We start from the raw sequence: 26,018 nt of genomic DNA, 5'->3' as shown, positions 1-26,018 counted from the left end.
TTGCATATAGCCCTACCGGAACGCTTTGCCCTGCACTGGCATCAGAGCATGCTTCCTAAAGGATTCGTGAATCCTATTCCTGCACGCTGAAGTAACAGCATAAGCGGCGCGGCAAGCACTATACCGCCACTCCGCGGCAGACCGGGTTTGGAAATTTTCCCAAGTGCCGTTCACAAGAGACCGAGAGAGAGATTTTATTGGACACGTAGTGGACATAACGATCGTTTCAATATTATGTTGTTGTTGTTCTTGTTCTTGTTATCCTTGTTGTTGTTCTTTGACACGTTTTTAAAAAGTCGCTTTTCTCTTCGAATACTGGACCAATTGCTTTGAAATTTTCAGTGGTTGAAGATAAAATTTTTCTCCAGAAGGCTATTACTTTTTTTTTCGCTATGACGTCATCAAAATTATTGCCATTGGGTGGCGCTACGTGTCCATATATTTGAGCATAGCTCTCTTGTTTTATAAGTAATGTCAACACTATAAAACAGTGATTCTCAACCTTTCATAGCTCGTGGCCCCCTTCCGGCGCATTTTGGCACTTGTGGGACCCCTGTTCGCCATTTCAAAAAACCAAACGTGTTAGATTGTATTATGTTTTTTACGATCTTTTATTGAATGCAAAAGCAAACCACAGACAAGAAAGTGAAAGCATTTTAGTATACAATCAATGGGAATCTTGCGCTTGGAACTGTCTGACGAGGCTTCTAATGCTAGACATCGTCTTTAATATAGCCGGACGAATGTCACTGTTACCATTAACGGCAGTTTTTAGATTTTGTTTTGATGGTAACAAGATCAGAAAAACCAGATTCGCACTAATAAGTGAGTTGCGGCAAATTGAACTAGCAATGAAGGAGCTTTCTTGCTAAGTAGTGGGTAAGAATCTGATATGCTACTTCATAGCGGGCTTTTCCGCTGATAAAACCGGACTTGGCCAATATCTTACCGATCCAACTCGCTTGACAGCCAAGAAACCGATATCAACGTCTTTCACCTGGGGATGATTTTTGTCACGATGGTTTTGGAGTTTAGATGGAGGTAATGATTTATTGGTAATTACATGCAAGCATTGAGCACATTCTCTGTCATCTCGATTTTCTTTAGTAAAGTAAAAGCCAACGTGACTGTCGTTGCATTTTCATATTTTGGGCATTTGGAATTTACAAATGGGTTTTTGAGTCTATAATACGATAGCGAATGTTATCTCGCAGTCAAGTGAAACTGCCCGTCTACAGGTTGACGGCCTACCGGCGAACTATTTTGATTGGTAGATTCTAAGTTCCATTATGATCAAACAATTAACGCGCAAGAAAGAGAATACACCCTGCGATCACAAAGAACGGAGTATTTTATTTTAAAAGGAAAGTATGCAAACAAAGTCGCTTCGTGAATTCTTAGCCTTGTGTCGTGGTCCTCCTTGACCTGCTTCGTGGCCCCCTTGGGGTGCCACCGGCCCCCGTTTGAGCTGCTATAAAACATTTAAAGCAACAGAAACAAAAATATAATAATTCAATAATAATTGGTTATCATTATTCGTGAGGGTCATTATAAAATACCGGTTAGGTCACCGTGGCTCCTGGCCCATGCTGTATGCCACGATGGGGAGTATTGCACTTAATGAGGCACAGTAATTAATACAAACATGTTCTGCAACCTGGTATTCTTACAAAAAAATTAAATGATACCATAGTTGCATTCAAAAAGATACCAGAAAATGATTCTAATGGGTGACATATACACTACAAATAAACGAATGCGATATATTTATCACATTTGGTGTCATATATGACGAGAATCAGCTCCAATTTGTATGCATCATACAAGTCCTGACAACAAATTCTTGTGATCTTCGGTGAGGTTAAAGTTCAATTCCTCCATGTCAAATGGTAGATGTTCAACATTTGATGACAACAAAGTTTTAAGGACTGCATTGGTAGTATCAATTTTGACACCAGCTGTTGTTGTCACTGCAGATTTAGCATTTTGTACATGCTGAAATATTTTCTGCCATCTCTCCTGGAATAAATTAGTTACCGTAAATGAAAAGTCAAAAAACATCAACAAAAGCCCCAAAAAACATTAAGTCTTACTTGTTCAACTTGTGGATGTGCCCATTGCACTGCAGGTAATGATGCAGAATGCATAAGAACATATACAGTTTCCAAAAACACAGCTCGGAAACGGGTCTTCATATTTTCTTTATCTCTCTAAATATATTACATTAAAGATACATGCTTCGAAACAAGATTACATATAAAATACAATATGTAATGAATTAGAATTGCTGATACCTTGTCACCTCTCCTCATTGATTTCACTTTATCCATCCAAGCACTCTATACAAGTGAAAAAAAATGAATAAATCCCAAAATAAAATGGTATTTTACGAATCATTATACTTCAATAATTACCCTTAGAGCATCCATAATATCAGATTGCATCAAAGCCTTGGGAAATGTTGATAAAACTGGACAAGGAATGGGATCGGCATCTCGAGGAGACAGTCTGTCTCTTATCAATGCATCAGCCAACATTCGTCGGTAAAACGAGACGAGCTCACAATAAGTAGATGGAAGAACAATATTCGCCGGAAGAAGACTAAAATAAAACAGAAAACTAGACAAAAAACAAATGAACCATAATTTTTAAACATTGCGATAGATGAAATTTATTGCCCTTTAGTTAAGAATAAGTCTTAAAAATATTGAAGCAAACTTGCACCATTTCACATAGCCAATATATTTCTGCGATATTATTTCTATGAATTTTTATAACACAGAAGTATCCAAATCCAAAGATGAGACCAAATTCGAATTGAAAAATCTCCGATAACAAGATTCCGTTTCGATCTCATATAACAATTTCCGTATTTCAAGCATCTAATTTATGAATCAGAGAGCAGCATTTTATCTTGATAAATTCTTGCATAATTTTTGTTTAGATAAAAAGACAATTTACACTTTTGCTTTTTAAAAATTCAATCGAGTGATGACTGCCAACAAAAATAGCATAGCATTTGGAGTTCTAGATTCAATTTAAGTTTTCTAGAATAGTAGATTATTCTGAATTGCCCATACCTAGGAACAATGGTTGTAAATCAATATATTAGAAAATGTTCCTACTTGGCCTTTTCACTCATAAGTACTGGTAACAAGTGACTGAGTAAACAAAGACAGTTATAAATGATCATGACATACTTCATGATTTTCTTCTTAGTATTGTTTGGAGTTCCAAGTTTGATGATGAGCTTTGGTTGCTTATTTGCTGTCAATAAATTTCTGAACCTATTTGAAGATGCTAAATAAAACAATAGCTTTATCAAGTTATGAAGTATACAAATAATATTTAAATAAAATTTAGATGATTATGAAATTTTTTTTTTATAAATTGAAATGAATTTTATCCAAAGCCTACAACCATACAAATATTGTGTGAGGGTATTCAATAAGAAATTGAACGTTTCCGATTCTCTAAGAAATAGAAGCTTCACACATCTAAATGGTAGCTCAAAAGGAGTTATTTTAAGACCTCAAAAGTATGCAAAATATAAGTGATAATAAATATACTGACATGCAGTCTATGCATCAAAATATACAGACCTCTTCTTGATATTGAAGGGTCGACTTCAACACCTTTTTCAAACGGAGTTCCACCATTCACTGGGAGTTCATATGTTCTGTTTCAGTGTATAAAAAGTTTTCATAAAATGCAATTTGTGTATCAGCCACTTCATGTGAATCAATGTAAGTTGGTTACCCTCCCACATTAACACGGAACCAACACAGTAGTCATGAACTCTAAATCGCAGTTCTGCCAACTAATTCGATTTATTCGTAATTTAAACAGGTTAGTCAGGATATGAATATAGGCCTAACTATAACCAACAATTTAATCTAAATTTGGAAAATAAGTTACTTGTTTGGAATTGCCATCCCTTGTTCATCAAATAGCTTCAAGAAAACCCATCCACAACTTAACTCAGCATGTTCTCCTGTCTTCTGTGAAATCAACGTAAAATAAGGTTAAGCTGTTAAGATGTCCATGACAAATGATTCCCCCCTAGAACTGCATTCACCAGTTTCATATAAGCTTTGTCAAGATTTATTTACGTTTTATTCAGTGCTTCCCATACTGCTGAATTTATTCTTCCAAGTTGTAGCAGTACAGAGCTTACAAGAATAAAAAAAGCCGAGTCTAATGCAAAATGATATAAATTTCATCTGGTATTGAGTTTAGTGAAACTTGAACTAGACATTCTTGCATCACTTGTCCTATGTGTCACATGTACCATGCTCGTCTCACTTGCATAATTTGTCCCACACAAAGGAATGGGATGAATAGGACAAGGGTGGAGCATGTGGCACAAATGTGGGACACATCCAGGATAAAACAGTTACCGTAAGTGTGGAAAAACTGGGGGACATGTGGGACACTAAGGTATCAAAGCCATTAACAAAGATATCAGAAACAGAAAACATCAAAATTATTGAAAAAATTGTTTCTCGTTTTATAACCATTTAACATAAATATACAATTCACAGTCAAAAATTATAAGTTTGTAAATTTCAAACAATTATTTTGTAAAAAAATTGAGAAAACTTTGTTTAGCAATCCACCTGTTAACCAAGAACATCAAAAAATAATTAAATAGCATATTTGGTGTGTATAGTGTATTAAAATTAATTTGCAAGATGAGAACTAAAATATATTAATGCAAATTACATTCAAAGATTGCTGTAAAAAATACACACAATCTTTCAAACCTGGAATATTATGCAATTATCTTAAAATGCAATGATGAAGTAGTATGACATTTAAAACCACCACACACGTAAACGAAAATATCTTCTAATGTGCACATTAAGTACATACTTCTATTTAGGTGAAAACTAGTAAAACATATATATTTGATGAGTGTTATTCATCTTATAATAGTGAGAGATCTGAACTAAACTAATCTCGATTTAAAGGGCTGAAAATTTGAACACGCGTCTTAGAAGACTCTTTATACCCTATTATACCAAAAACAATTAAGTAGAAATTTAGCCCAGTCAAGCCCCATCTCCTAAGTACACTGAAATTACCTTTCAACAACAAAAAAGAGTGTCGAGACAAGACATGAAGTGAAATCTCTTTCTATGTGGGTTTATTTACCTCGGATCAGCTAAACTATATATTTCCAGACATGTGACTAAACACAAATAGCTGTTCAATGAGAGCGAATCAATGCAACTGCTTTAACAGCCTGGGTGGTTATTTAGTCTACATCTTATTTTCTTTCTATTCCTTTTTTTTCTAATTAATGGCCCTGGACAGCATCCCGAATAACCCAGTGTTATTATATTATTAGGAAACAAATACACATATAAGGCACTTCATCCAAGTTTGAAAAACTACGAGTCAAACCAATCCCCAAATGGAATCTACTAATATTAGGAGAGCTATATCAAACACCTTTCATATCACGAATATGTTGAGTATATTAAACAAGGATTAACTGCAAAACTACATTGGTGATAAATAATGCAAGTGTGATAACTATTGCAATGAAAACTAGCTTCATGTGAATGAATTATCTCTACATTAATTTCAGACAAATTGACATGCAACTGCAGCCGCAATATACATACAACAAGCCTGTCTCTAGCGCCCTCCTCTTCCGAATCACTGTATTTTGCAGACGGGCCGTCGCTGAAGTGTATTATTTTTCGTGGAGGCTAAATTTGAATTAACGGAAATAACAATGAATACTCAAGCTCAACTAGAAGCCTATCCATAGCCAGCAATCTATTGAAGAATACATCGAGAAAAACAAAGTTTTTTACTTGATTAATTCACTGTCGAAAGCATACAAAAAATAAATAGGTTTTCATATCATGCAACTTACTGTCCTGATATAGGTAATCCCAAGTTCAAATAAAATTCCAAGATTGCTGTGTGTAATATCAGATCGTACCAAGCACGAGCCATCCATCAGGCTAGGAAGTATTCCAGTTACCTAAATAATTGATATAAATTAACAAATGGGTTTGTTTAATCAACATCAAGTTGTTCCTAAGTGTTATTTACTTACCCTAGGCGAAAATGTCCATAGCTTCGGTGAGTTTGTTGAACTATTTGCTCTTACTGTGTGAACATTGCTGACAATCTAATATAGAAAATCTATGATAAGTGTTTGATAAATTCAAGTGCCAATTGGAAAAATCAGTGACTTCATAAAACATCAAGCGAATCTACTTTCTTAAAGATGAAAAAGTGTAATTTTTTATTTTCTATACGACCCATATTCACGCCTTTAGCTATGAACAAGGCCTGATACAAGCAGTCACTGATATCCAACGATATGTAAAAAACTACTATTATTCGGAAGGACCAGATTCATTGTATAGCCAATTCATTGCACCCATGGAATTTGAACTCGAGATGTGTAATTTGCGATGCCAACACAGGTCCAAGTCTTTAACTACCAGGCAAATCGCCCTCCAAAAAAAATTGAATTCCATGTGATTTGAGTAGAAATAGTAGACAGTATGCAGAGCCTAATTTCTACTCAAATCATGTGGAATTCATTAGCCAATCAGTTCACCAAAGTAAAAAATACATATTCAAAAAACATGATTTTATGATTCCTTACAAGATGAGTCATGGGTGTTTATTACTTTGATCCAAATGCAAAAACAATTCTGCAAACTATACTTTATTATCAATAATACAATTGTGATATTGCTCAACTCACATTTGTTCCATTAAAAAGTGCAAGGCGAATATGTCTGCTCAGTATTTCGACACCAGAACCAGCAAGTGGAATCATTCTACAACTCCACAATCTACAACTACGAAGCACTCGAGTCGGAAGTGATCTAATCTGAAATACATATCAAATGGACAATGTAAAACACAGATAAATAGGGACTCCATAAGTAATCCCACACAATACTTCTACCAAGTGAAATTTCGAAACTGAAATTTTATATATCTGTTCAGAGGAGACAGTAATAATATGTAAAATTTAGCTTACAGTTTTAACGTTCAAAAAAGCTGGATTACTCAGATTTTGAACAGCTATTCTAAGGCTACTTACATATAGTACATAAAGCTATTGCTTCTGTGGTATGCGAACCAAGATGGCGAACACCAGAACGTAGTATGTGTACCATGTTAGGGTTAGTTCTATTACGAGTTCGAGGACTAGCCAAGTGACTCCCCTGAAATTAGGGCCTAACTCTAACCTAGTACACATACTATGTTCCGGTGTCCACCATCTCGTTTCCCATACTACAGGAGTACCCATTATTGCACATCCTTCTTCCTCACAGTTATTTTCAAGTAGCAAATCATAAATTCATACCATAATACACAAAGTTCACAATTTGATTCAATGCATACTTGATTTAATGCAGGATCCCAATGCAGATCTTGAAGACCAGTGTTGGATTCAGTGAAGGATGGAAGCACAGCGTTCTTTAATGTATATTCATCTTGGGATACAAATCTCCCCAAAGTAGAAGGACGAAATCCAGCAGGAATCGCTCCCAACGCAGCCAAGACATCAGTAACATCCGTTTTAGCAGGCTGCAAAAATATACAGAAGTAATATTACTTAATGCTTATCTCCATTTTTCAAATATCTTTCATTTTACAGAACATTTAAATCAAAGTAAAAATTCTTAAAACAAAATAAGTGCCGGCAATCTTTAGATTGGTGTTTCTTAATCTGAGCCGGAGGATTTTTGAAATGGGCCTAGAGTTTTTATTTGGCCTGCAGTACCGGTTCTTTATACAAAATTCATTTTTTTTTTAAACTTTATTTAAAATATCTTACTATAATTGGTTAAATAATATTAAAATTTTTTCATCTCCGGTTAAACAAAGTCAGCCCGCATTACTAAATTTGACCTTATCATAGCATATCATTAGCTCCTGATTTAGAATTTCGTTTTAATAAAATTACTTTCACTCTCTGTAATCATACACAAATTAACAATACAAACGTTGTATTTTCCAAAGTCCAAAACATTATTCAATGTAATGAAGGTGAAATTTACACAGCAGTGACAAATAATTGAAACGGATAACATGCAAAAAAAAATCAAAGATATAGATACAAAATATTCTACACATATTCATCAATAACTCATATGTGCAGTGCAAAACGTCATGATCTCAACTCTTATTAAAAAGTGTTTTAAAAAGTGCATTGCTCTTTATTTAAACGAGTGATTTACTTACCAGGAATTATGAATTATGATGAGCAACATAGATGAAATTAAGAAGAAAGCACAGATTTAAATCCAATAAAAAAATACTGATTAATTATTAAAAACTTATTGAAGAATGGCACATGGATTCTCAAAAACAATCAGAATAGCAATTTGTAGGAACTTTGATGATATCAAAGGGTTTTGACCCAAAGAATGAAACTTGGAAAAATAAAGTTTTAGGAAATTGAAGAAAACTTTTTTTTCATCTTTAATCTCCTCTAATTTTTTATTGAAGTACTTTGATGAATATCTTTTCAAACTTTAGTTTGAAAACCAGTTTAAAAAGCATTTATTTGTAATTTTTCCGAATTTGACATTCACCATTTTGTTATAAAACACGTGATTTATCAAACAAGATAGAATAGCAAATGCAAGTTGAAATAGATTTGATGTTGAAATTCCAGATAACCAATTAACCGTACATATTCCCAAACTTGTAATTCAAGATTTAATTATAATATATTACATGGAAGATTATAATTTAAGTACCAGTATTTGAGAATTATCTTCACCCTCTATCATAATATTATTATCTGTTGACAGATTTATCCATTATCTGAAACGACACATCCCATTTAAATATCTATTTTACTTCATAACCAATTAAATATAAACAGATTTCAAAGAGAAATCATGAAACATGAGTAAATTACTCTATAAAATAATTATCATATTTAGTGCATAAAATTAGTGAATGCATCTTAGTATTTCTTAGTACAGTACTTTAAATTTCAAGTAATTCTAATCCATGTCTCATTAGACGAGGCAGCTAGCCTGATCATTTCAAAATAAAAGGAAAACTTCAATCTAGTTTTAATCAAAAAATATGGAAATCATCAGACTTCAAACAGGTATTAGGAACACATAGCCTACAAATTACAACACTTTTCAATCGAGCAATTTTTACTGAAATCAGCTATTCAGCATTTTTGATGATTAAGAGCTAGATAGACGAAGCAGCTACTAAATCAGAAGGTACAACACGAAAAGATTAGGTAATGTAATAAAACATGCAAAAGTTAATGTCATATATATATATATTGAATAAATATGAGTGATAATAGATATTTACCTCATTAACTGCATCTTTTATGCCTTTCCACAATGCTTTCCCACTGAAACGAAGAACAAATTGAAAGTCGCTAATTAGAAATCATTTGTAATGTTTCGCAGATGTACTTATGGTGCTAATTACCTTCTTGTTGGAGATTCACCTTCAGTTGGCGGTTGTGAAGCGGTTGCTTCTCCTGAAAACGTAAAGTTCATTTAGAATAGGCAAAAGTAAAATCACTCCGTTATAGAATGACAACAGTATTTCGCTTTTTATCGAGCTCATAACTAGCCGCTGATGCTGAAATCAAAATTCAAACGTGCATCCCAGGATTGCTAAATTATTAGAATAGGATAGGATTTTCATAATTATCCTGGGGGAGAGGGGAGCTGATAAGGCGGCTCAACCATACAACAAACCTCCCATCCAGCTACCAGACCATGTCGGGTATGGAAAAAGTATGCCACTTATTTGTTTCAGATGCGTGGACTTGATGGTGGAGGCAGTAATTCACCAGCAATCTTCTTGCACATAATTATCCTCCACACAATTCAAATCTATGAACCAGTGCAGGGTAATTAAGGATGCGATCGCAAGTGTATTTATAAGGCACAATGAGTCAAACTTCCCTCATTTTTTTTATTATTAAAAGACAATGCATTATAACCAGGGATGGCCAATTGGAATGTATTCGAATATCTCGTTATTCGAATATCGGAATTAGCGTTCATAAGAATATCGGATATTTGTGTGACGTCACACATTTTCGACGCCGCTTTCAAGACATTTCCGTTGAGTGAAAACATTCTCGATAGGAACTTGCGCGCGATTGCTTTATCAGCGGACGTGTTATTTAGGCCGTAAACGCCTTTACGTTTGTGTTATTTTCTCTAAAACGCAAATTTTCCACAAAGTTGTTCCACGATAACGATGACAATGATTTTATTTTTGTACTCGCACAGTATTGTGAATACGGAGAATACGTACATTGGCGGCGAGTTTTTAAAGAAAACACAAATTTTTTGATTGAAAACGGGCAATTTAAAATACTGAAAATAAAACTGTAAACAAAATATGTTTTATTGAAGCTCGCGACAGTTTAAAAAACGCTTTTCTAGGCAGTGAAAACCGCAAAATTCCCACATTATGTTTGGTCCGCGTTTAGAAACATATCATCACTAATTGAGTCACTAATCCATTACCTTAATTAAATTGCCGTCGAAAATTTTTGTGTTAACATCATACAAGGTCTGAAACGCAACTTTTACCGGGTTGTGAGAATATATATAATATAATTAATCTAAAGTATATTCAATCAATTTTTATTGTGCTGGAATAAATTTTACTCTGAGATTTTACGGCAGATTTATAATCGGGCAGTTCACCACACATTTTTATTTTTATGTCCGCGGATTGCTATGGCATATTAGAGTGGTGAGGATTTTATTTTGTCGACGCAACCGCAGGTTAAATTGAAACAACTAAATTAATAAGGCAAGACATTTGAAATATGCCCGTATCGGCACGAATTAATCACTTTGCACAACAGAAAAATATATATGCGTTGTTATATTATTAGAAGCAACCGCAAGTTACGTTGGACACATTAAATTAATATATAAAGCTATTTTAGAATCTCGTATTTATCATGGATTGAATAATATACGTGACGGGATGATCATTATACGCTGAAAAGACGGTTCTTTTAACGAGCACGGAATCCCGGTGGATGTTACAGACGGCAATGGGAATTTCTGATTTTGAAAATCCTGGCTGCACACCTGGCAGTGGTGGTTATCTATCCTCTAACTTATTGCTAATTTCAGACTTAACAATATGCTAAACATAATAACCACAAACTATCAATTACTTTGTATACATATACTGTTGGTTTGTGGCTTTACCCTGATATTTCTATTGAAGCTTATTTCCTATTTTACTTGGTTTTATAAACTAAAACAAAAATATGTTATTTTCGATTTTAGAATGTATTCGGAATTCCAGATTCGAAAACATTATTTTAGAATGTATTCGGAATAGTTCAGTATTCGGAAATGGCCATCCCTGAATAACAATATCTAACCTGTATCCTCCTGAAGCTGGCTCTCTTCTTCTTCATCATCATCATCTTCATATTCTTGGAGAAAATTTGATGGAACCATCCCAACATTACCATCTTCATCTTTCACTTTCCACCATCCATCATCCCTGAGAAAAGAACGAGACTTGTATTATGGGCACAAGTGGGCGCCCATAATTTGAAATAAGCTATTACAATTTCTTTTTATAACCCTGTTTGGCACGGGGTTGAATTGATCGAACACACAAATAAATCATATGGGCTATTCCAAGTGACACTACAGGACAATTCCAGAAATTTTGCATGTTTTTGGTTGCAATATATTTTCACATTTTCAGCCACATGTTTTGTTTCATTGTCCAATCAGTTGCTTTATTGAATATGTAAAAAATTGCACAAAAGTTACAACCAAGACTTGCTTAGTAGATAAAAAAAATATAGTAAAATATAGCGTGACACTACAGGACGGCAAATCCACCATGCACTAACAGTATAGTATGTTGTGTTGTGTTGTGTAAATTTATGCGATGGTACAGTAGAAGCCCATAATATTTTCTGGTGCAGTAGCTGAACTACCCCTCTATGTGTTGCTCAAGTTACTTAATGTAACACTATAAATCCATGCCAATAATGAGCATATTGTATGTGAAACTACAGGACATTTTTCCACTTCGGAATAGCGGCCTCTATCATCTCTTAAATTCTGGTAATAAATCTTAAATGGGTGAAGAAATTTTCTACAGCACTGCAAACATTTAAACTTTATTAACTTAAATCCAGTGCGTCAATTCCAAATGAAATAACTGTACCTGCACAGAAATCATCACAAAATATGTCAATTATACCAAAATTTCTACATTTCAGGCCATGTTTTATAAACCATCAAAAACCTGGGTGAAATTTTAAATTGTTCGATGAAATGAATGCAGTCCAATAAAATTCCAATGTCTTTTGATATCAAAAATTAAAAAAAATTACTTTCACTACACTTTTAAAAAAATTGATGGAATTCAACTTTGGCTTGGAATGGCCCATATATTACATTACTTTGAATGGAAAACTTCGACTGAAAATTTGATAATTTTGTCAATCTGAAGCAAAATCAAATTTAGCCAAAATCTTTAGTGGAGATATCCAAAATAAATTGATTATTCGAATACCAGTACATTCGACCCTGGATAGAAATGATATTAGATCATCACTGATTGCTACGCACATTCATGGGCTAATAACCGCAAAATAATTGCCACAATGATAAAACAATAACCTACCAGCAAAGATCAATTCGTTCAACTTGGAATCAAAATAGAGTAGTAAATGAGAGTTTGGCAGTTGACTAGTAAAATTACTTAGGATCTGATAGATTTGATAAGTGTAGACGTAGCCTACTAATTTAGTTTTTAGGGATAAAGAACTGCTGTAGCAAATCCTTTCTGGTGCAAAGTATGATTAGACACGGGTCAAACTGGCATGGATATATTTTGTTCATCACATTTCTACCTATTTAAATAATTATTATTGTTTAGATACCTGTTTTGTTTATATTTTGGGTATATCGGACTGAGTGAGAACGAACTATAATAATTACCATTTTTTCTTACATCCCAGATCTCTAGCGATCCTATTGTTATTTTACTTATGTTTTACTTACTGCCTATACACAAGTGATACAACATCCCCTTCTTCTATAGTTAGATCGCCTTCTTGTTCTCCTTTAAAATTATTAAGAACTTCATATAGTTCATCTCCATTTTCATCATCTTCATATTCTTCTTCCTCATCATCTTCTTCCTCCGTTCTATAGCAGGAACAAGAAATGAAAGAAATCGTTATTAAAAACAAAGCAACTTTTAATTTATTCAAAATAATCAAAGCAAATCTGAGTGCCCTTACTGCAAGCCGGTAGGCGGCCAGGCTGGATATTCCTACTCCTGGGAAATCTGTAATGGCACATACAGTAACTGGGTTACCATAACTGCCAGTTTATTTTGAACCCTGCATGTCTTGTCAGGATCCTGTGTGAGTAGTATACTGTGACAATTGATAAAATTCCTAAATATTCCACAGTTTATGAAATATCAAGATGAAATAGGGCTCGTTCTTACATTTTTGCATGGAGGATAGCAATCTTCGAATTTCAATTTTCAACTTAGTTTAGGATAAAAATGCGACAAATAGAGAGTAAATTGGAAATTTTCCAACAATTAACATTTTTACGGTGCTGCCATGAAACCGAACATCTTATGCAATTATGCAACATACACAATTAACTTTTTTCTGAATTGTTAAAATTGGACTTGAAACATTTAAAAAAAAAATAGATTCAAATATTTGTTGAAGTTGAAGGAAAAATTAGAGTGTGGGAATCACATTTTCAGCATTGTATTCTAGCAGACCAGATAATTAAACTACTATTTATACACAAATTATGTTAATGAAAGAATAAAAATGAAAACACTTACTCATCTCCATCTTCAACTTCTTCCTCATCATGAGTGACTCGATTCTGAGGGTGAGAAGATTGAGCGATTGGTTGTTCTTGGCTGTGGCGGAGAGACCTAGGATTCAAATGCGTTTATTATTCATAGATTCGAACCCCTCAATGCATTGCTCGCAAGAGTAAAATTTTTGTGTCATATTTTTCATGTTTCCTTGCTGATATAAATTAATTGAACATTGGGCTTGGAAAGCAAGGGAACATTAGAATCAGACAATACAAAATTCCTACGTAGCGCAATAAAATTTTGGGAGGCAAATACCCCAGGTCTAGTACAGGGTTACACAAGCACTTAGCTTCTCATGTGCCAAAGACAGACAAACCTTAAATGTTCAACTTCACTAGAAGATGATTCAACTTCGTCCATCAATGTATTCAATCGAGCCTGAAAAAAAAAGAAATAAATTTAGTCAATCAGTTCCAATTAACAATCCTGAAAATCTAACAGTAATATTTAATGAAACTAATAGTTTTCTAAAGGCCTTGCCAGAAAATAATATCACAATTCTAAATATGAATGGATTATTATTGGGTTCTTGCTCAGACAAACCTGTAATTGTTGTATCCTTTTTATCTCTTCATTCTTCTTTACATCAAAATTTTGAACTTTTTCATCGAGCTGTAAATGAGAAATAGAAAACTTTTTTGTACTAAAACTGGATTTAAACATATATTTTCGATATTATGCAATTCACGAGTCCTGCTTTTGTTACTTATGTTACAAGTATGCTACCTTTTTCAAATCATGGGCTCTCAATAATAAGGCAGAAGATCTCATTTTCATATCAATGCATGATTTATAATCTTTATTCAATGATTCCACATTGCTCGATGCATCTTTGATATATTCTCTAATGCTTTTCTCGGCAGCATCAATCTGCAATGAAAAAAATATTCCAATCAAACATGAATTCTACTTGGCCAGCTTAAAGTTCAAAATATTTATCATATAAGTCAATATATAAATGTTGATGATTTTGAACACAATAAAAAATATTCCAGAGTATGAATTTTTTTAAATTGCATGCAGGCATAAGAAGGTTAGACTAATTCTATATAATTTGCCAATGTTGAAACGGTAACAAAAAGCTTAGCATTAATAAAACAACTAGAACAATTGTGAATTTACCTCTTTTTTCAATTGATCCACCTCAATTTGTAACTGATGCAGTGGACCTTTCGCCTTTAAAGACATTTTGAATCAAAACCTAAATGACCTCTGCAAACAGTGTATGCACAAATGTCATAATACAGTAATAAAATCGAGAAACAAAATTGTTACACCAAGAAGACCAGTAGAACAATAATAGCATTGATCAAGCTTGTCCAAACTAAAAGCATCCTTATCAAGCAGCTGGCTATAAACCGAACAATGTGTCAATAACAAAATGCCATTTCATTGGTTGTGATGCATGTACAACTGTATAAATTACTAATATAATGAAGTTGTTAAACCTTTTCTCGCCACAGATCATCAAAAGCATGGCAACTTACAGACTTACGAACTTGAAATGAAGAATGCAAGAAATTTATATTATTTAGTTTTAATTTTAACATTTTTTTTCAACATATATTGATATATAAAATTTATAGTTTGAGTAATATAACATAATTTTATACAAGTAAACAGTGCATTTCAGTAATGGATTAACTGTAGGCTATTGAAAGGAAAAGAATACAATCATTACGAAATGAAAATTGAATTTTTAATTGTTTTTAAACTCGGTACGGTATTCTATTACAACATTATCAGCATATATACAGATATAGTTTATTGATTAATTTAATGTTGATTTTACCCAATAACTCAGCGCATCGGTGATAATGCAAACAAAACGGAAGATATTAGCATCAAATTATTAACCGATAATATTATTTTGATTTCTTGATCAATACAAAATAAAACCCTTAACACCAGATTATTCAGTCATTGCACAGCCAGACATCTGCCTATGGCTCTAATAACAGCTTCTGATCCCAGTACTGAGTGATACCAAAGTAGGACAATAACAGAATGATGAATATCTAACTTATATTAAAAACAAATTGAATGTGTGTCAATGCAGCAATATGTACAAATTTATGATATAATTGTCTATAATTTTACTCTTATAATCCAGTAATCACAAGTCTGTGTGCTTGTGTGTCATGTCAGTACAGCAGTACTGCAATAAGTCAAATGCAGGAATGGATAACACTGTAACATGTCGTTGAATGTTTGTTTGTAATTTTCTTTAATGAACCATCATCCGCAAAAGACTTGCCGTTAGTTTTTCAATTCTCTTTACATCTTGTGAATGTTCTGTTTCATACTGCAATCTGACCTGATCATCAGTGACCGTCAACACCAATTTACCATCACAATGTCTATATTTAATATTGTATCTTACATTATAAGGATCGCTCTGATAAAGTCTTTCAGCAGCTTTTGAAAATTCTTCCCAAGATTCAATTTTAGTCATAATACTGGATAAAATTTGAGAAAATGAGAGCAAGTGCGCACACAAACATCCGAACGTAGACAATGCCAAAACAAATGATGAAAATTGCAGTAAAAACAAATGCCATATAGCCTTGGTGTGGAGAGAGACAAAATCATTATTTATTTTTTTCACTTTGAATTCAAAACGATATGAATCTCCATGCTTTCAAAATTGGAAAATGTTGAAATCAAGAATAATTTTAATAATAGATCATATTAAAATAAAGTTTACAACTGTAATAAATAAAGATAACTTATTTATTCATATTTTATCATGTATGACTCCTCACACCCCATAACGTCTCGTATACTGTAGTTGACTGTAGTTGTTACAGCGATTTCAAACTTGTCCAGTTCAGTGGTATGGACCTTTCCCCGACCTTTGACCCCCAGAAAATTTCTTCCTATACTTAACCATGTCAAAAATTTGAAGCTTATTTTAAGAGTGGTTTTTTGAGTTGGCGTCTGTAAAATGGGGCATATGTTTCAAATCATTATTACGATTCATCGCATACAACAATCTGTTTTTTAAAACTACCGGTAAAGAATTTCAGCCTAGTCCATCAGAGCTATTTCTACACTAAATTTTTATTACTGCGATCAAATTAAAACTCCTAGGAAGACAGGGTGATCATTGAGTTATCTGATATATATTCAAATTTCCGAAACACAATTGAAAAGTAACGAATAGAGTTCAAAAACGCGAAAACGAGGTAATGTTTACGACCACGCCTGAGAATCTGTCTGAGTGAGAAAAGTGTCTGAGCGGGTGCGAAAAGGGAGCATTGTTACGTCACTTTTTGCACCTTGCTGATTGGCCAATGTCACAAAGTGAACAAGAAAGTCGATGCTCGGAGAAAGGTCCTACTATGAAACAATCGATAAAAAGACGGTTTTATCTTATGGCGAACCACGGCCCCTCGTCTGTTAATCAGTCCACGTAGGGCAGGGATCGGCAACCCCTTGCAAATTTTCCATGGCACGCCAAGTGAATTGGGGCGCACACACACGTATGCTTCCAATACTTGGCATTTTTGTTAACTTTATCCGAAGTTTAAGAGAAAGCCTGAAAAGGTATGCAATTAACCGGGGCAACTTAGTATTACATAATGAAAAGTTGAATATTATGCCATAGTTAAATTAGTGAAATTATGTTACGTGAATATGTTATACATTTGTAATATCAATTGATATGCTTGCCTTGGATTTTATTTTTATGAAATCAATGAAAGATTTGAACTTGAAGCGAAGTTTATTCATAGTCCCCATCGCAACCGACTTACGGAAGATGTGTTCGGAAGCATGTGTTCAAATGAAAGAGTTCAAATATAGTTCCGATATTACAGAGTTGAGCAAGGAAAAGCAGGAACAAGGTTCTCATTAAAAGCAAGTCTTGTGATTGTACTGGACGTTATCTAATAAAATTTATAAAATAAATTTATCTTCCCTCCGCTTACTATTCAAATCGGTAATCGGGACCGTACATTTGAACCCACGTACATACGAATCCATACATTTGCACCCGTATATCCGCGGGTTCAATCTATATGAAGGTGCTAAAATCCATGGGTTAGGGTTAGTATGGGTTCAAATATCCGTAAAAAAAATCTCCATAGGTGCAAAAGTATGCAGGTGCGATTGACGTGGGTTCGTTCAAATGTACGTGAGTTCAAATGTAATAGAACCATTCAAATCAGGTAGCTGACTATGCAAACCAAACAAATAGAAATGTTCAGTTACCCAGGTATTTTTAAATTTGTTTTTAGATGCACAAACTTGATTATGGAGGAAGCCGTAACCGGCCAGCGGTTACGTGAACCATCCTACGGCGGCGAGGAGTCCAGCAATCCTCTCGCACATACTTAACCCGGCATGAGATTCGAACCGGCGAAACCCCGCAGAAGTACGGTGGTGAGCGTATTCCTATATCGCTTAGTTAGCACGATGCGCCATACCGCCGAGTTCATTACATTTCCTGATCGACGAAGTCCATGTATATAATGCAGTGTTTCCCAACCCGAGTCCGCGGTCTCAAATGAGTCCGCAGAGCGTTTGAATGAGTCCACAACGAGCCAGAAATTCAATGCAGGCCGCAAAAGTTTTTGCGAAACCTAATTAACTATCAGCCAAGTTACGATTTACGTTAGAATTACATAAAACATGAGAAGCCAGTTTATTCAAATAACATTAATCAAGTCAATAATTACCGGTTATTGAGTAGGGCTGGGCATATAATCGCATATTCAACTATTAGAATAGCAATTTACTATACGAGAATTTGGTAACACGTGACGCGACAGGTCACTTGCGAGTCGCTTTATCAAAAGATTGGATTTCACAACTCTCTTGCGGATCTTCGACGAAAACAAGAGTCTGTAAACGCTTCGATAAATACGTAATGAGTGTTTCTCACGAGTTCGAACAACGAGGAATAATTTGTTTTTTTTCTGGTAGGTGTAAATGGTGGCAACGCAAATTTTCTAAATTGAAAAGTGGTCCGCGACCGATTATTAACGCTTTTTTAGACATTGCAAATCGCAAAATTTAATCAAAAAATTAATCGGGCACTTTACCACGCATTTTGGTGTCCACGGATCGTCATGGTATTTTCTGAGTAGTATTGCTCTTATTTAGTCAACACAACCACAGATTAAAAGGATCACACATATGGATTGAATATGTTATGCAACAGAAAAAATCATTGAAAAGTCGGCTCTTTTAACGAGTGACTAGGGCTGGGCATTTTCGAATACCTGATGATTTCAGAATCGAATCAAATATTTTTTTCGAATCGAATCTCGAATACTTGGGAGATATAAAATTGTATTCGACTTTCTTATTGTATTAGATCCTCCAGACACATAGCTCACTACAGAAAATAGTCATATGTCAGAATTGCGTTGAAAAAATATGGCTTCAATAAAAAAAATTGAGGAATTTACCTCGACCATCCGCGAAAAGATAAAAAAAAACAAGATGGCGGCGATTCGAAATTTTTCCCTGAACCGATTCGAATAATTTACTATTCGATTTGAAATGCCCAGCCCTACGAATGACGTATACGCGACGATTCCTTCAGAAGTTTTTCGCGAGAATTTTAAGGCGATGAATATGTATTTTTGATTTACTAATATATATACTTTAAATATATTTTTTATAAATACTAAATTAGGTTGTACATTCTGAAAATTTATAGCAGATTGTAGGATTTTTTCTAACGGCGATACCAAATTCGCAAGATCGATAAAAATATGTATCAAAGCCGAATTTAATCGGGCAATATATTCTCTCATTATTATGTTCGAAGACGACCGCGGAATTTCAAAGAGATGATGCTTACATCTTGTCGTAAGTCGACGCAAGTCACGCAATCGCGAGTTACCATGAACACAATTAAATTAAAATATAAAAGACAATTCTCGTCGTTGTCGTGGATTGAATATTGTGTGACAGAAAAGTCCATTATACACAAAAAAGTTTTTTAACAAACGCGTAATTGCGGCGAATTTCCGATTTTGAAATTCATTGAATTTCTGTTGTGTTTGGCTTTATTGCTTCTTCACACAGAGTATGGTTGCAATAAACGCACCTTGAGTCCGCAAAGGTTTTCGCGGATGAGAAAATAGTCTGCGACCAAAAAAGGTTAGGAAACGCTGATCTAATGAGATGAAATATTGGTACATGATGTATCTGAAGTGTCAAATGTCAAATGTTCAACAGTTACACAACATTCGACTGACAACTGAACGAGAGGACTCGGTTCACCATATATTTAGGTATTTTTATCTGCTTATCAACTCTTGTTGGGATGGCGCTTGTCATTGGTCGCAGTTCACCATACTATTGAGCCGTGTTGTAGCTTGTTACTTATCGATTTTAATCGGTAAGTATGTTGATATTTGTCTGTATTCATCATATCTCGTACCATAAGCCTATTGATTTTGGGCGAATTCTGTCGTAGTATTTATTCGCTTGGCGAAAAATGAAAATATAGCGAAATTTCGGATCTCCTAGGATTCATAAAAAATTTAGAAATAAATAAAAGTAATACCGTTCTAGCGAAATATACAATCTTTAACCACTACATATTTTAAAGCAATTGATCTATTAATGAATAAGAAAAGCGATTTTTTTCATAACAACAAGAAGAAAAATACCAACAAGATCAAGAACAACATAATAGCGAGACAATCCATAAGTGAATTTCGTGTCCAATGTATAAATTAAATAACATTTTCCTGACAGTCGTTGTTTCTAACCTTACTTTATTACCTCAAATTGGCATTATTACACATAAATCGTTTAAAGTAATAAGACGTTATCTATAATAAATTTCAGATCTTTTAGTCTCATAAAAACAAAGTAGCCTGTAGGTCGCTGCTATGACCTGTGGGTATCGATGGTTGCTTTCCAGTTCAACAGAGACGCAATGGTCAGAAAACTTTAAGATGAAACATTCTTGGTTTGAACGACAGTAATACCATTTTGTTTTTCTCCTAGTATATAGGCGGAATCCCCCATTATTATAGACCGAGTGACACATTTTCCGGAGTACAGAGAACGATAATGATGAGTGGAAATACCATTTTGGTGATTAGGAATTTCTTCTAAACCAAGTACTCTACCAGAAATTCTAATCTAACTCTTTGCCATACGATAGGAAAACATCAGGTGTTTTTTCCCCTTTTAGTCGTTCACTGTATTGGTAGGCTACTCACTTGCAAAATTCCATCATTGCTTGACTCATTTTTTTCTTCGTATGACAATAGCAAGGTGTATTTACTCATATCCTTTTAAGGACCTCTCGAATGACGAAGATCGTGAAGCTAAGTTTCTTATGATTTATTGCTCATCGTCGACCTATTTGGGTAATTGCAATGCTGCAAGAATAAGTTGCGGATAGCATATAAAAGTAAACAATGGAAAGGCGGACAATCAGTCAATATTAAACCAAGAACGTTCGCTATACCTGAAAAGAAGATTTAATGTGTGTCATGATGAACCAAAGAAGAAAATTAACCATGATATTTTTGGTTTATGCATTTGGTCTGCCGTTTAGCACTGTCCAAGGTAGGCTTATATGTTGCTTTTTTGTTAACTTTCAAACGATAAATAGTGATATTTGAATAGATTAAATATGAGCATATATATTAGTAAGTCAAATACGATAGTTAATGATTTTGCACGTTTGATATTTCTCACGCTAAATAATTTTTTAAAAAATCTTTCTCAAAGTTCAGGCGCACTCATTCATAAGATACTTTGCTATTTTGATAGATAATAAAAGTCATATATCTTGGAAACAGCTAATATTTTTGTTTAAAGAAAAAAAAGAAAAAAACAAATGTAATTTACTGCATTTCAATGCTCAATATCGTTCAATTTACAGTGCAGTTTGATTATTTATAGCATATCCCTGAAAATTGGTAGTCGGCTATTGAACTGACTTCCAATATGACTCGTTGTTTATGGTGGTATCAATTAACATTCGAACTAAATTACTTTATTTTTTATTATTAGTTGTGCGCCATTTTGATTTAGCCATTGTTACTTTTGATGAAACTGAAACCATTTCATGTTGAACAAGGCTATACATATATTCGTTGACATTCATGACATGTGAGAAGCATTTAATTGCGTTCGAAACTTTACTTGATCTGAAGAGATTTTTCACCAATGATGACTTGGCGCTCCGAATTTCGACTAGAACTAAATAGTAAGGGAATAACATTTCACTGTATTATTTTTGTAGGTAGTTGCAGCGAATGTCCACCATTGTCCAGTTGCATCAATGATGTGTGTAAATGTAGAAAAAACTTCGTTTGGAAAAATCCTTTGAGGAAGTTGGAATGCGTTTACAGAAGAAAACCAAAACCCCGCTCATTTGGAGACGGGTTGCCACCTTCGAAAACAACCACACCACGAATGATATCAATGACAAGTTCTGGAGAGAAATCGTTTGCTATGACAAAAGTCAACACCACACCCGGAAATACAACATTTATCAGCGTCTCAACAAAATCTCATTCAACTACAAATCATAATAAATCCAAAACGTTAGGATTTTGCATTCCACCTTCACCTCTGTGTATAGGAATAATTTTACTTATTCTAATTGCCGTTGCGATTTTGGTGGTTATTGGTGTAATATGCTACTGTAAGAAAAAGATGAAATCAACTTTTCAAGCTTTGCCTTAAACAAATATCATCCGAGCATAATCGGCATTCAGCCTCGACCTTCTGACCACAAGCCTATCAAAAATTACTATTTTTATTGGAAAGTTTAGTTTCTTTTGTGTCATTATAGTCAATTTTTTATTGTAGTAGCAATGAATGATGCTGCTATTTTTCATTATAATCATTAAAGTGAAAGTATTTATTTTGGCAAAAAATAGTCTTGTTTTCTTGTAGTTTTTCCCTTGCATGAGAAAGTTAGTGGGCCACAGAATTTTCATGCAACGAAAGTGGACAACGAAAGAAAAAAGGTTGAGAACCACTGGTATAGGTGAATAAATCTGTACCAACCATATACAAACAAAATTTTAGAAAAGACTATGACAATTGTGTACAGTATTAACAAGGTCAATTTTAATTTGTGACCATATATTCTTCCCGTATTTTTTATTAAATAATTTGTTAAAATTTCTTCATTCTAGTGTTTTTTAATAAAAATTTAAAATGTTGTTTTTTAACTTTAATGGTACAATACTGAATTCAATAGGCGAGGTTTTAGAAGGTTGTGCTATTTTACGCTATATGAGAATTTTTGGTGCTCCTGAAGTATGCGCACCAAGATGTCGAATAACCTGAACCCCAACCTGTACACAATCAGAGTTCAGGTTGTGCGTCATCTTGGTGCGCATACTTCAGGAGGTCCGAATTTTTATTCTTATATCAGCGACACAACGCTGCAAGACATATAATACCAAATATCATCGATGCTAGCTAAGTAAGTAGGTTACTTTGTTCACAAAATATATGCAAATCCAAATTTAAACTTATCTGATAAATATTTATATATCATCAAGATTCAAACGACCAAGAGCATATTTCAGGTATTCTGATGTCCACGCATAAGTCTAGTAACGTGAGTAAAGTGCTTTTAGACCGTAGGCACAAAGTTTGAACTTGTAGGTTGCTGGATGCTTCTCACCTTTTTAGTCTTTTAGAGCAGTGGTTCCCAACCTTTCTACCCTGGCGGACCGATAAAATTTAATTAAACGTACTCGCGAACCGGCAAAAATTGAAATGACAGGAACAGAAAAGGATAACACATATTTGCGTAATCTAATGCAATGTCGGGCACTCAATATGCTTCTAGGCAACAAAGGCACACTTAGAAACATTTCACACGATGAAAAACTATCAAATAATGTGCCGGCCAAAAATTGAAATGGGCGAAACGTAAAATAAGACCATATATTTGCGCAATGAAATGCAGTGCTGGGCACCCAATATGCCGAAGAAAGGCACACATAAAGCATCTCACATAAAAAAAACATGTACATGCCAAATCATGTATAAACACAATTAACTCTAGTGAGAATTTCGCTGCTGTTTCGTTTCCAATATAGGATTGCAAACGAGGTCTCAAAGAAGTTTCTGCAACACGTAACTCTGCAGCGGCGTGCAGCCGATTTCTCTGCTTCGTTTTAATTAAAGCCAGTGATGAGAATATTTTTTGCATAATGCATAAGTAACTGGTTGAAAATGCGGTCAACAGTTTGATTGCTCGATTACTTAGTGATGTGTATTTGTTATCAAGATATTGTGACAGTGTTTCTTATATTACTTCATATCTTACTGGAATATTATACTGTTCTTGACTGTTTTTTTGGTTCAAACAAAGAAGTATGCAGAACGTGTGTGGTTATATTAATCAGGAAAGGCATGCACAACAGAAAAAGAGCGCGTGTCAATTTTTAGGTTTCTAAATCTTGCGAGATTTGATGGAGCGTATTTGTGATGAGTCGGAGACGAAAAAGCGAAAAGTGTAATTACACGGCGCCAAGATGTTGCGAAAGACGTCGCAATATGACGTCGGAAGAGAAATTGCGTAATAAACCGACGCAACCTCATTTTCGGTAAATCGTTTGAGACGACATAAAAACGAGAATATCGGTCGGAGGCCGAAGACTCATCGTCGAAGGTCAGGGGATCCCCCAAAACAGCGCTCTTACTCCATAGTGACACCGTGTGTCCCATCACTAATTAATTAATAACTCGCTAATCATACGACATAATTCATCGAAAATCAATAAGCTTCTGATCCGAGCTATGATAAATACACATGCAAAATTTGGAGCAGATTCAACCTCGCTTTCATGAGATATCGCGTGCATCTCACAGACAGACAAACAAACAGACAAATACCTATCAACATACTTACCGATCTTAAGATCGATAAGTAACAACAAAACAATGAAATTTCTCGCGGACTGGCAAAAAAGCGGCGCGGACCGGTCCAAGGACAGGCAGTTGGGAACCACTGTGTTAGATTACCTGACAAATAGCATCTTGTCTTGATATATTGTCGACTGGTCCGCTATCTATTGTCATAACTAATCTGACCAATGAACCGTATGTCGTGATTGGCTTATAAACAGTTTTTATAGTATTATATAACAAGAACTTGAACAAGAATCTTACAATATTGTCTTGCTTTCAACTAGTGGGCCGATGGATTTCGAATTTTCAGAATTAAAAAAAAGATGCTCTGAGCCGCTATTAAGCTATTACTCTTTACTACTGTCAAAGTTTCTCCGTGTCCCACCCGATATTTCACCCCAAACTTTGTTATTCTCACATATATATATATTAAGCTATCACGTGTCATTCATTCTGACATCTTTTCGACAAAGCCAGTGCTCAGCTATGTCTTTACTGTTACCCATGTAAGTTGCTACAGTGGTAAGACTTGATCTAAAGCTTTTGAATGATCAGATGACCGATTCCGGAATTAGTCGCAATGAATACCGCAAATGCAGTGAGTCATCCGACTTTCGTGTCGTTTTATTTGGGGTTTGTTCTCACATTGCATATATAGTAACATGGTCGTTGGTATACCCAGGATCTCGCTTGGAATCATTGACTTTTAAAAATTGTGACGCCATAACTGCCCAATGTTCCTTTTTGGTGTGCTAGTGGAAATAACAATAATGCAAGAAAACAAGAGACCTATGCTCAAATAAATGGACACGAAAGCCAAAACGAAATATTTTACAATCATTTTTTCGAAAATCATATATGTAACTTACCAATACCTGTATCGGTGTAATGATACCCGGACTGTCTTAGCTTTTCCGGGTCCTGTGACGCTGATCTATTCTTCATGATTCAGATTCAACACGTGAATTGAAATTGCGCAATTTTTAATGACGTCATGGCAAGCAAAAAATAATCCCATAAGGCTCACAGACAGTTTTGAAATAAATAAAATGATTTTTCTGGCTAAAAGTACTACTTTTTGCTGACTGTCCACAATATAGAACTTTAACTATCTTAGAACTTTTTTGAATGTATTGAAATAAGTACTTTTACTCGTGGTGTAAAACATATTATTTATCACTTGCAACGGGAATGTACAACAATGTTGTCGTGCATATATGGCGTGCTGAGGCCCAGTAAAAATCTAATTGGTTTCT

General features: G+C 34.4%; 2 protein-coding genes across 3 annotated transcripts; one reads left to right on the top strand and one right to left on the bottom strand.

Annotated features, from left to right (window-relative positions):
- Positions 1-1,143: 1,143 nt before the first annotated feature.
- Positions 1,144-16,131, bottom strand: LOC120335333 (nephrocystin-1-like). Of its 2 annotated transcripts, XM_078110000.1 has the most exons (21): positions 15,022-16,131; positions 14,626-14,769; positions 14,443-14,511; positions 14,216-14,277; positions 13,858-13,953; positions 13,047-13,193; positions 11,399-11,523; positions 9,460-9,511; positions 9,337-9,379; positions 7,390-7,575; positions 6,740-6,868; positions 6,077-6,151; positions 5,891-6,001; positions 5,634-5,720; positions 3,919-4,001; positions 3,603-3,679; positions 3,201-3,300; positions 2,415-2,601; positions 2,295-2,339; positions 2,094-2,210; positions 1,144-2,019 (listed from the first exon to the last, which is right to left on the bottom strand). In XM_078110000.1, exons 1-21 carry the CDS (start codon positions 15,085-15,087, stop codon positions 1,819-1,821), a joined length of 2,202 nt encoding a protein of 733 aa, XP_077966126.1. In that variant the 5' UTR covers positions 15,088-16,131; the 3' UTR covers positions 1,144-1,818. The 2 variants fall into 2 exon arrangements, with proteins under 2 accessions (XP_077966126.1, XP_077966127.1); XM_078110001.1 differs by lacking the exon at positions 5,634-5,720 and having other exon boundaries at positions 1,236-2,019.
- Positions 16,132-21,142: 5,011 nt separating this feature from the next.
- Positions 21,143-24,078, top strand: LOC120336336 (uncharacterized). Its single transcript, XM_039404000.2, has 2 exons — positions 21,143-21,444; positions 22,127-24,078. The coding sequence occupies exons 1-2, from the start codon at positions 21,360-21,362 to the stop codon at positions 22,570-22,572; spliced, it is 531 nt and encodes a 176-aa protein (XP_039259934.2). The 5' UTR covers positions 21,143-21,359; the 3' UTR covers positions 22,573-24,078.
- Positions 24,079-26,018: the final 1,940 nt, after the last annotated feature.

The sequence above is a fragment of the Styela clava genome, chromosome 2 (genome assembly GCF_964204865.1).
Source record: "Styela clava chromosome 2, kaStyClav1.hap1.2, whole genome shotgun sequence".
NCBI classification, from domain to species: domain Eukaryota; kingdom Metazoa; phylum Chordata; class Ascidiacea; order Stolidobranchia; family Styelidae; genus Styela; species Styela clava.
This window is presented reverse-complemented; position numbering and strand designations above follow the sequence as displayed.